At 42.6% G+C, this 12679-nt stretch overlaps 1 protein-coding gene across 22 annotated transcripts in view; it reads left to right on the forward strand.

Annotated features, from left to right (window-relative positions):
• SYTL3 (synaptotagmin like 3) overlaps window positions 1-12679 on the forward strand; it is a 117834-nt gene that overhangs the window by 38570 nt on the left and 66585 nt on the right. For 9 of the 22 annotated variants that reach the window (XM_054490255.2, XM_054490254.2, XM_063666784.1 and 6 more), the window contains one exon: window positions 8452-8544. The exons of the other annotated variants lie outside the window; for them this stretch is intronic. In XM_054490255.2, coding sequence (XP_054346230.2) covers window positions 8452-8544 — 93 coding nt within the window. The remainder of the gene's footprint in view (window positions 1-8451; window positions 8545-12679) is intronic. 22 annotated transcript variants of the gene reach the window in all.

The raw sequence follows: 12679 nt of genomic DNA on the forward strand, positions 1-12679 counted from the left end.
TCAGCTCACTGTTAACTCCCACTCCTGGGTTCAAGGAATTCTCCTGCCTCAGCCTCCTGAGTAGCTGGGATTACAGGCACACGCCACCATGTCTGGCTAATTTTTGTATTTTTAGTAGAGATGGAGTTTCACCTTGTTGACTGGTCTTGAACTCCTGACCTCAAGTGATCTGCCCACCTTGGCCTCCCAAAGTGCTGGGATTACAGGTATGAGCCACTTCACCCAGCCACTTTTGTGTTTCTTTAAAATACTTTTTTGACCGGGCGCAGTGGCTCACACCTGTAATCCCAGCACTTTGGGAGGCCGAGGTGGGCAGATCACCTGAGGTTGGGAGTTCGAGACCAGCCTGAGCAACATGGAGAAACCCCATCTCTACTAAAAATACAAAATTAGCCGGGCGTGGTGGCATCTGCCTGTAATCCCAGCTACTCGGGAGGCTGAGGCAGGAGAATTGCTTAAACCTGGGAGGCGGAGGTTGCTGTGAGCCAAGATCATGCCATTGCACTCCAGCCTGGGCAACAAGAGTGAAACTCCATCTCAAAAACAAACAAACAAAAACAAAACCTTTTTGTTGGTGGGCTGGAGCCTTCCTCAGAAGGTAGATTCTACTCTTTTCCACATCAATTCCTAGCTTATAAACAGTAGTGCTGTAGGAGGTGAAGTCTGTCATTTCTCAATGCCAACTCAGTGCAGACATCTTCACTGAAAACGTTTTCTACGTCGTTGGAAGTTCTAGCATCATTATTTCAGGTAAGTAGTTTTCATGTGTGCATGAATGTGTGTGTGTGTTTGTGCACACACGTTACCATCTTGTCATCTTTTCAGCACTTCATTTCTCCTGAGTGAGTGGGAGAAGTATGTTATCACGGTGACTTAAGATAAAAAGGGAATTAGGAAAGAGGTGAGACTGGTGTCTTAGGGTTTTCTTTCTTGCCTTGTAACTTTAACATCAGTAAAGACAAACAAACCAGGGTTAGGAAAATCAACCTAAGCATAAATCATTCTTTTTTGCTGATGTCGTTTCTATCAATGTTAAAATAAACACCAGAAAAGCCCCAACTTTCCCTCCTTCTCTACAACACTTCCTCAAATGCCAAGGTGCCTCATTTTCCCATTGTCCTGTTTGAGTAGAGTTGGGGTAAGAGGCATGGAACTATGGGGAAAAATGCCAGGTTAGGAGCATACAAATAGTGCTATGAGCCAGACCAGGTGGGGTGGAGTTTGCAGCGGGTGAGTCAGGAAAGGTAACAAGGATCAGGTGACAGAAGTTTAAGTGGACAGGCAGGAATTCCACCACGCTCCTATTTGTGGCCCTAAAAGAGAACCAGGTGCAGTCATTGAGGAGTTGAATTGAATTTGTGTTGTAGCAGTTAAGATCCACTTAGGGAAATAGAAACTGTCTGGTTATTTGAATAAGAATTTACTTTAGGGATTGGTTAGACAGGAATTGGAGGCAAAAAGGGAATAGTGAGAGAACAGAGCTAGCAGCTGCAGGAGGCAGACACCCTCCGACCCTGTTGAGCTGATGCTGGCCAGACACAGGTCGGAAGGAAGGCATGAGCCCCTTCTCCCTCCTCCTGGCCCTGGTCTCCCTCTGGAAGCCCCCATTGGACCCTAATAGGGAGGCAACTGCAACCTCAATTCTCTGGTGTGTTCCGGAAAAAGTGTGGCTTTGCATGTTCTCTAGTGTTTTTGTTGTCATGGTACGGGCAATACTCTTTCCAGCCCTCTATATCCTGAGCGGAAGTTAGAAAAACTAGATGATGGTTTAAACCACAAAAGTGTACAGACAGCTCCAGTCTGTGCCTCTTTCCACGCACTGGTTATCTATTGCTGTGTAGCAAATTCCCCTCAAACCTGGTGACATAAATCAAGTAACATTCTTCGACAGTTTCTGTTTTCAGTGGAAGGCTCGCCTGGGGCTGGGGGATCTGCACTCTTGGGGCTTACCCTCATACCTGGCCAGTGACTGCTGGTGTTGGGAGGAGTACTTGGTTCCTCACCATGGGGATATCTCCACAGGGCTGCTTGAGTGTCCTCATGACATGGCGGCTGGCTTCCCCCAGGGCAAGTGATCCAAGAGAGAGAAAAGCAGAGCCCCACAATATCTTTTACGGCCTAGCTTCAGAAGCCACACCCTGTCATTTCTGCTATGCCCTATGGGTCTCACAGGTCAGCCCTAGTCAGAGGGGACAAAGGGTCTGAATATCAGAAGGCAAGAATCACTGGGACCATCTGTGTGCTACCAAATCCTGTGTTCCTTGTCTTGGGAGAATGGTGACACCTCTCACTCTATCTCCAAATCCACAGACCTGAGAATCATACTTGACTCCTTTGTTCCTCATTCTGCCGCTACATCCGGTCAGTCAGCAAATCCTGACATTTCTGCCTCCTGAGTCTCTGCAATCTTCCTCTGCCCTTCATTCTCACTTCCAACGTAGTAGCTCCTAACTGGTTCCCACTGACCCAGTCTGCTTCCCCCTTGGTCCATCTTCTATTCTGTGAAGAGAGGGAGCTTCCTTTTCTCTTTGAAAGGAAGTTACTTCCTTTCTGATTACAGAAGTAATGCAAACATTGCAAGCATTTGGGAAACACAGACTAGTATTTAAATGCAATGGAAATACTACCACAATCCCAAACTACTGTAAATTACATGCACGTGTACACACCTGCACACTCCCAGCCTCTTTCTAGGTGAGCCTGTGTATATGTGTGTGCACAGATAGACTTACCCAATTTCAAATGTATTGTGATCAGACTCTATGTGGTTTTATCTTGCTTTTACAATTCAACTTGGCGTAAACATTTTCCTATGTTATTAAGACTTCTTCCAAAATGTATTGATGACTCCATAAAATACACCAAATATATGCACTATAGTTTATTTAACCTGTTGCCGAGTGTCTGTGAGTATATCACTGTATTTGATTTTTCATGTTATAGATAACTCTGTGATGAACGTCTTGTACAGGTATCTTGTCATGTCTGTTTATTTTTGGGGGATAAATTCTTAGAAGAAGAATGATTGGTCAAGTGTATGAATACTCGAAAGGCTTTTGATGTTTTGCCAAATTATCCTCTGGGAGTGTGTGCTTATTTACAATAGGCTGGCAGGGTACACAAATTTCCTTTTTCCTACACTCTGGCTCCCATTACTTTCTGAGTTTTGAAGCATGATTTCAAATTACATTCACTAAAAAACTAGATGCGAGGCGCAGTGGCTCATGCCTGTAATCCCAGCACTTTGGGAGGCCAGGGCGGGAGGATCATTTGAGCCTGGGAGTTCAAGACTAGCCTGGGCAACATAGTGAGATCCTGTCTCTAAAAAAATTAAACGAAGGCCGGGCGTGGTGGCTCACGCCTGTAATCCCAGCACTTTGGGAGGCTGAGGTGGGCGGATCACGAGGTCAGGAGTTCAAGACCAGCCTGGCCAATATGGTGAAACCCCGTCTCTACTAAAAATACAAAAATTAGCTAGGCATGGTGGCACACGCTTATAATCCCAGCTACTTAGGAGGCTGAGGCACGAGAATTGCTTGAACCTGGGAGGTAGAAGTTGCAGTGAGCCGAGATCATGCCACTGCACTCTAGCCTGGGCAACAGAGTGAGACTCTGTCTCCAAAAAAAAAAAAAATTTAAAAATTTTAAAAAAATTAATTAAAACCTAGAAAATGAAGAAAATCATAAAGAGCAATGTTAAAAATACAGCAGCTTCACCCAGAGAACAATTGTTGACATTTTAGTATATATCATTTCTGTTCTTTTGTGAGTGTATGTATCTATGCTTGTGGGTGCATATCTGTATGTGTGAATATATGTGTGTGTATACACACATATATATAGACTTTTTAAAAGTATTTAGGTTGAACCATAAGAAATTGGTATTTTTAGGCAAAAAATTATTGAGTAGAGGCAATTTCACATGAGTCAGGCTAATATATTTACATAATTGAAATCAAATTGTATGTACAGTTTTATCCTAATGTTTCTTCATGTAATAATTTATAAGGAACATTTTCGGTGTCCATAAATATCTTTGGCTATATGATTTCTGATGAGTGTATCTCACCCCGTCATAGGAATGTGTCATCATTTGTTTAACCAAATAACTGTTGTTGGATAGTTAGGGGATTTCCAGTTTTCTGTTGCATTTTTGAAAGTTTATAATGTTGTTAAAATGAGAATAATGCAAAGAATATCCTTGTAGATATCTCTTTGGCACATCTCTGAATATTTCTAGAAAGAGAACAAGATGAAGGTTAGGAATGTTGCCTCCTTTAGAAAGGGTGTGGAATTATCCTTAAAAATAAACCAACAAGCAAACCAACAGATAACTTTATCAGTTTCGCAAAACAATATTGGTCATGCAAAATGGTTTTCTCATCGTCTTGATTTGAATTCATCTCATCACGAATAAGATTGAGTATCTTCCACTTTTCAACCTTCTGTAGATGTTCTTGGTATGTGAAGGCGATTAGTCCTTTTCAATCATGTTAGTTGCATATGTTATCTTCCTAGTACATGGACTTCTTTATAATTTTTTTTTTTAACACACAGAAGTTTTTTTGTTTGCTTGCAGGCAAATCTCCTTTTCCTGTGTAATTTCTTCTTTTGCTTTTATGTTTCGAGACTTCTTCCTTATCCTGTGATAGGTTAAATATCCACATTAATTTTCTTCTAATTTTTACTTAACTTTTTTTTTTTTTTTTTTTTTTCCTTGAGACAGTTTCGCTCTGTCACCCAGGCTGGAGTACCATGGCGCAATCTTGGCTCACTGCGACCTCCACCGCCTGGTTCAAGCGATTCTCCTGCCTCAGCCTCCCGAGTAGCTGGGATTATAGGCACATGTCACCATGCTTGGCTGATTTTTGTATTTTTAGTAGAGACGGGGTTTCGTGATGTTGGCCAGCCTGTTCTTGAACTCCTGGCCTCAAGTGATTCGCCCGCCTTGGCCTCCCAAAATGCTGGGATTATAGGCCTGAGCCGCCATGTTAACTCTTTACAGTCATCAGGAGGCCCTATCTAATTTTTTTTCCTCCCAATCCTTGATGTTCCTGGTACCATTTGTTACATAACCATTCCCTTTCCCATTGCGTTGTAACCCAGGGCCATTGATTGGCACAGCGTGGGGCACCACTCTCCTTGTGCCCAGCCCTGCGCTCCAGCGGGTGCTGTCTCAGAGGACACACGGTGCCCTCTCCTTCACCTGCAACTCTTGGAGATTTGGCCCTAGCCAGATTTTGAATGTTTGAGAGCAGGAGCTATGAGTAAAGGAATAAGTGAATAAATAAATTGAGCAGGGATCTACTCATTTGGCCACAAAAAGTGCTGTTAGAAGGAGTAGTGTCCATTGTCAGTGCCCAGCACTGAGTAGGCACCTTACAAATGTAGACTTCCTTCCCTTTTTGGCACGGGGAAACCTAAAGCTAAATGCAACATTCAGTTGCAGTAATTCAGGGAATCATTACACCCTCTGCGCCCAGTTTCCTTTTTGTTAGCTTTTACTTATTTCTCTTTTGATGATCTTATTGGATATGTGCAATTTAAGATAAAATGCCCCCCAGATTTCCTTGGAAGTAGACAAGCTATAAGTAAGAATCCAGTGTAGAATAATAAATTGTGGTAATATGTGTTGTGCTATTTTTTCAACTATTAAAACAATTTAAAAACAAGAAAAAAAGAGCCTCAATTCTTCATTTTGTAGAGAGATAGTACAAAAAATTTTAAATATTTTGATTTATTTTAAAATTTTTCTGATTATAGGCTGGCTTTTTCCCCTAAAATTTCATAACTTGATATTTAGTTCTGTGGTCTTAAAATAATTTCTTTGATGTCACAGTGGTGGTCCATCTGTAGTGCATTCGAAGCACCCAGACCTTCATAGGATCTCTTGCCTTTAGGAAGCTCCCCAGGACAACCTGGCATCATCACCTTCTGTGCCTCCATCCATGGGCATTTGGCAATCCGTGCAGAGGGTTTTTAATGTGGCTTCTGGACCCACGCTCCAGGATCAGCTGCAAACTGGTTCAAATTCAACCTTCCTGGCCTCACACACACAGGTTCTGATTTGGTGGGGCCAGGTGGGGTTCAAGAGTGAATGTTTGGCTGAGGGCAGTGGCTCATGCCTGTAATCCCAGCACTTTGGGAGGCTGAGGTGGGAGGATCGCTTGAGGCCAGGAGTTTGAGGCCAGCCTGGTCAACATGGTGAAACCCTGTCTCTAATAAAAATACAAAAATTAGCTGGGCATGGTGACACATGCTTGTAATCCCAGCTGCTCAGGGGGTTGAGGCAGGAGAATCGCTTGAACCCGGGAGGCGGAGGTTGCAGTGAGCCAAGATCACGCCACTGCATCCAGCCTGGGCAACTGAGACTCCATCTCAAAAGAAAAAAAAAAAAGTGACTGTTTAACAGTTCCCCAAGTAACTTTTTAAATGTACTTTAAAGTAACAAAATTAGTAAACAATTATGACGGAACTTTTTTAGATCACTAATAACTAGAAAACAAGCTGAAAATTCATCTCTCCTCTTTTGGCATCTGCTAAGCATATAGAAATGATGCCCTCTTCTGGCTCCTCCCTGTAAATGCACATCCTTTACTTTTTTTTTTTTTTTTTTTAACAACCATGACATTATGTTACTTGATGTACAAGCTTAAAAGCAGAAAGATGACAATATTAATATTAAACTTTTTTTTTTTCTTTTTTGAGACGGGGTCTCCCTCTGTCGCCCAGGCTGGAGTGCAGTGATGCGATCTCGGCTCACTGCAAGCTCCTTCTCCCGGGTTCACGCCATTCTCCTGCCTCAGCCTCCTGAGTAGCTGGGACTACAGGCACCTGTCACCACGCCTGGCTAATTTTTTGTATTTTTAGTAGAGATGGGGTTTCACTGTGTTAGCTAAGATGGTCACGATCTCCTGACCTCGTGATCTGCCCGCCTCGGCCTCCCAAAGTGCTGGGATTACAGGCGTGAGCCACCGCGCCCGGCCAATATTAAACTTTCTTAAGTTAAGAAATGGTTAAATGTAATAGATAAGCAGTCTACTCAGACTTTCACTGTATTTCTAATAATTAGAGAAATAAAATAATTTAGAAAGGCTAAGGCTTAACATAGCCTCTGATAATTCTCTCAATAATTCATCATGTAACTAACCAGGTTAATTATTGTATCTTATAATTATGAAGGAAAATGACCTTTATCCCTCCCTCCCAGCAGTAAACGTGATTGAGTTCTTCAAGTGACTTTTCCAAGTTGTATTCTTCCGCATGGGCAGTTTAGACATGATCCGTCCCATCACAGGGTTACGAGGACGGCCTCAGATTGGCTGTGTGGGCTTGAAACACTCAGGCTCATGAGTTAAAAGAAGCAGGTGCCAGGCCGGGCGCGGTGGCTCATGCCTGTAATCCCAGCACTTTGGGAGGCCAAGGAGGGCGGATCACGAGGTCAGGAGATGGAGACCATCCTGGCTAACGTGGTGAAATCCCGTCTCTACTAAAAAAAAAAAAAAAAATACAAAAAATTAGCCAGGCGTGGTGGTGGGCGCCTGTGGTCCCAGCCACTCGGCAGGCTGAGGCAGGAGAATGGCATGAACCTGGGAGGTAGAGCTTGCAGTAAGCCGAGATCGTGCCACTGCACTCCAGCCTGGGCGACAGAGCGAGACTCCGTGTCAAAAAAAAAAAAAAAAAAAAAAGCAGCAGCAGGTGCCAGTCAATACATAGCTGACTCTATCCCAGTGCCCTGCCTGCCTTTCCTCTCCGTTGGTTTGCTCGGTAAACACCCCTCACCCCTGCAATTCATCAAATGGATTCCACAAGGATGATTCTGTAAAGCTTTCTTTGAATTACAAATGGAGTCCGTAGTTTATGTGTGCTTATACTCCTAAGAGGATGTCTTTATGAAGTCAAGTTTATTTCCCAGATAAAAATTTTAAAAATTTTACATAGACTTTTGTTTTATTTTTTTGAGACAGTGTCTCATTTTGTCACCTAACCTGGAGCGCAGTGGTGGGATCTTGGCTCACTGCAGCCTCAAGTTCTTGGGCTCAAGAAATTCTCCCACCTCAGCCCCCCAAGTAGCTGGGATCACAGGCATGCACCACCACGCCTGGCTAATTTGTTTTGTTTTGTTTTGTTCTGCTGAGATGGAGTCTCACTCTGTCGCCCAGGCTGGAGTGCAGTGGTGCGATCTCGGCTCACTGCAACCTCTGCCTCCCCTCAAGCAATTCTCCTATCTCAGCCTCTTGAGTAGTGGAGATTACAGGTGCATGCCACTACACCCAGCTGATTTTTGCATTTTTAGTAGAGATGGGGTTTCACCATGTTGGCCAAGCTGGTCTCAAACTACTGACCTCAAATGATCCACCTGCCTCGGCTTCTAAAAGTGCTGGGATTACAGGTGTGCCACTGAATCCAGCCTTTCTTTCTTTTCTTTTTCTTTCTTTTTTTTTTTGGTAGAGACAGGATTTTGCCGTGTTGCCCAGGCTGGTCTCGAACTCCTGAGCTCAAGTGATCCACCTGCGTCGGCCTCCGAAAGTGCTGGGATTACAGGTATGCCACTGCATCCAGCCTTTCTTTCTTTTTCTTTTTTTTTGTATTTTTTTTTTGTAGAGACAGGGTTTTGCCATGTTGCCCAGGCTGGTCTCGAACTCCTGAGCTCAAGTGATCTACCTGCCTTGGCCTCCCAAATTGCTAAGACTGTAGGCATAAGCCACTGCGCCTGGGCTGCTTTTATTTTAAAGGAAAGGTGGATCCTATTCTTGAATATTTTGTTACCATCCTTAAGAGGAAAGATAAACATGTCACCACTGAAAGGAACGTGTGCCTTGGTAGTGTTTTCCCAGCAGATTGGATTGCTTGTCATGTCTCTGAGAGATTTTTAGACAGGTCCATTTAAACTAAGTAGAGTCAAGACTATCAAATCAGATTTTATGATTAATGTAATAAGACCTTGCCCTTCAAAATTGTTGCTTTCTCCCTGTGTTTCTAGATAATAATCTTCCTGAGACAGGCTCTTGATTTTATTCTTTTTTTTTCTTTGTTTTTTTTGAGATGAAGTTTCACTCTGTCACCCAGGCTGGAGTGCAGTGGAGTGATATTGGCTCACTGCAACCTCTGCCTCCTAGGATCAAGCAGTCCTCCCTCTCAGCCTCCCAAGTAACTGGGACCACAGGCGCGCGCCACCACGCCCGGCTAGTTTTTGTATTTTTAGTAGAGACGAAGTTTTGCCATATTGCCCAGGCTGGTCCCGAACTCCTGGGCTCGAGTGATCTGCCCACCTCGGCCTCCCAAAGTGCTGGGGTTATAGGCATGAGCCACTGCACCTGGCTGATTGTATTCATTTTTGATTTCATGATGCCTTTGGCTTTGCACATAGTAGCAACACAAAAATTGAATTGATTAGAAGGTCCAAGTCACTTTGAATACATGAATTTAACCTAGATATTTTTTGTATCTCAAGTATCTTAACTGGATGACTGGAGTTTCCCTGATGCTTTCTGAGTGCCTGCGTTCCTTCCGGGACTGCTTCTTTGTCTGTATGTCTCCTGATGTCCTCTGAGCCCTGTCTGTCACTCCTTGATAATGAGGTCACTTTAGGCAGCCTACTTCTTGGTCCTGAATTGTCATGACTACTCCACTACTTACTTGCTTCGTTGGGTTTTGATTCACTGTTTTTGGGATGGAGGAAGAACTGTGATTAGGTGGGCTGGTTATCAGGTTCGTCAATATTTTATTTTACTAAATACTCCCTGCTCTTTTGGGAGTTGGCAAACAACAGCCTGCAAGCCAAATCTGGCCCATCACCTGCTTTTGTAAATAAAGTTTTATTGGAACATGACCATGTTCACTCATTCTCATATCCATGGCTGCTTCTGCAACAGGTTGAGTAGTTGCAACAGAGACCTTATGGCTGGCAAAGCCTGAAATTTTCTACCAAAAAATTTACAGAAAAAGTTTACTGACCTCTACTCTAGAAGATCAGTTGGTAAAATACGACAACATTTTCATGCCCGTCATTATTTTTCCTATTTCAATGAACAACATGGAAACCCAGGTGAAGTAATTGAACTGAAGGGATTTCTGAATGAAGGATTCATGTGTTGATATGTTTAGACAAAATTACTCATTAGGCTAGTTTTTAGGGAGTAATTTGCTGCTGTTAAACTACCTCTTCATATGAATAATTTTTTAAAAGAGCAGACACATATGTACTTAAATAGGAAATAATTTTGAATTTAAGAACTTCATGTTCATTTTTAAAATTGTGGCAAAATATGCACAATATAAAATTTACCATTTTAGCCATTTTTAAGCATTAAGTTCATTGGCATTAAGTATATTTGCATTGTTGTGCAAACATCACCACCATCTGTTTCTAGAGCTTTTTCATCCAGCTATATTGAAACCCTGTACCCATTAAACAATAACTCTCCATCCTCCCCTTCCCCCACTGTCCTACATTCTGTCTTTATGAATTTGACCACTCTAGGTACCACATATAAGTGGAATCATAATGTATTTGTTCTTTTGTGTCTGGCTTATTTCACTTAGCAAAATGTCCTCAGGGTTCATTCATGTTGTAGAGCATGTATCAGAATTTCATTTCTCTTTGTGGATTCTGTGTCATGGATATGCCATGCTTTGTTTATCCATTCATCCGCTGATGGACATTTGGATTGTTTCCACCTCTTGACCATTGTGAATAATGCTGCCGGGAACACTGGTGTACAAATATTTATTAGAATTCCTGCTTTAAATCCTTTTGTGTTTATACTCAGAAGTAGAATTACTGGATCAAATGATAATTCTATGTTTAATTTATTGAGGAACTGCCATGGAATTTTCAGCATCTGCTGCCCTATTTTATGATACTTTCCCACTAGCAATGCACAAAGGTTCCAATTTTTTCACATCCACACTAACACTTATTAACACTTTTTTTTTTTTTTTTTTTTTGAGATGGAGTCTCTCTGTTGCCAGGCTGGAGTGCAGTGGTGCTATCTCGGCTGACTGCAATTTCTGCCTCCGGGGTTCAAGCGATTCCCGTGTCTCAGCCTCCCGAGTAGCTGGGACTACAGGTGCACGCCACCACGCCAGACTTTTTTTTTTTTTTTTTTTTTTTTTTGTATTTTAGTAGAGACGGGGTTTCACCATGTTGGCCAGTATGGTCTCCATCTCCTGACCTCATGATCTGCCTGCCTCGGCCTCCCAAAGTGCTGGGATTACAGGCATGAGCCACCACACCTGGTCAACACTTATTTTTATAACACTTATTTTATATTTTCTTGATAGTAGCCACCCTAATGGGTGTGAAGTGGTATCTTGTTGTGGCTTTGATTTGCATTTCCCTAATAATTAGTGATGTTGAACATCTTTTCATGTGCTTATTGGCCATTTGTACGTCATCTTTGGAGAAATGTCTTTCCAGATCTCAAAACTTACTACAAATCTACAGTAATCAAAACGGTGTGGTACTGACATAAAGATGGACATATAGACCAATGGAATAGAATAGAAAGCCTAGAAATAAAGCTATGCACATATGGTCAAATGATTTTTAAGAAGGGTGCTAAGACCATTCAGTAGGGAAAGGATAGTTTTTTCAACAAATGGCACTGGGAAAACTGGATATCCACATACAAAAGAAAAAAGTTGGCTTATTTCACTTAGCAAATGCTAAGTGAAATAAGGTAAGCCAGACCCTTACCTAACAACATATATAAAAATTAACCCAAAATGCATCAAAGACCTAAAGGTAAGAGCTCTTGTTTTCTTAGAATAAAATGGGGAAGCTGGGCGTGGTGGCTTACACCTGTAATTTCAGCACTTTGGAAGGCCCAGATGGGTGGATTGCTTGACCCCAGGAGTTCGAGACCAGCCTAGACAACATGGTGAAACCCCATCTCTACGAAAAAAAAAAAAAACACAGAAAAAATTAGTTGAGCATGGTGGTCCACACCTGTGGCCCCAGCTACTTGGGAGGCTGAGGTGGGAGGATCGTTTGAACCTATAGTGAGCCAAGATCGTGCCACTGCACTCCAGCCTGGGTGATGGAGCAAAGACCCTGTCTCAAATCAGTCAGTCAATCAGGGGAAAGATTCACGACATTGGATCTGATAATGATTTCTTAGCTATGACAGCAAAGGCACAGGGAACAAAATAAAAAAGAGAAAAATTGGACATCATCAAAATGAAAAACTTTTGTGCATCAAAGGACACTATTAACAAAATAAAAGGTAAGCGACAGAATGAGAGAAAATATTTTCAGATCACATATCTGATAAGAGATTAACATCTAGAATATATAGAGAGCTCCTAGAGCTTATATTCATTTTTTTAAGAGAAAATCCAAAGGATGCTGAAAAGCAGTTTAGACCTTCTTGCCCCAGGTACCAAACCTGAACCAGTCACCCTTGGCCTTGAGCGTATGTCAGTGGAAGACTTACTGCCCAGAGTGTCTGCCTGATAGGACATGGGTAGCTTCATTAAAGGGAAAAGGTATTGTTCTCTTCTGTCACTAAGCAGAAGAGTAATGTCTGGTGGCAGAAGGATGCCGGATGGGGGATGCTTCATGCCCACAGGATTGTAAATCTTCCGTTAGTAATCGTTGCTCCCTGGAAGGCACTGGTTGCTGATTCACAGTCCTGCTCTGTGTCTTCTTTCGTCCTGGGACAGTGGCTTGGAG

The sequence above is a fragment of the Pongo pygmaeus genome, chromosome 5 (genome assembly GCF_028885625.2).
Source record: "Pongo pygmaeus isolate AG05252 chromosome 5, NHGRI_mPonPyg2-v2.0_pri, whole genome shotgun sequence".
Lineage (NCBI taxonomy): Eukaryota > Metazoa > Chordata > Mammalia > Primates > Hominidae > Pongo > Pongo pygmaeus.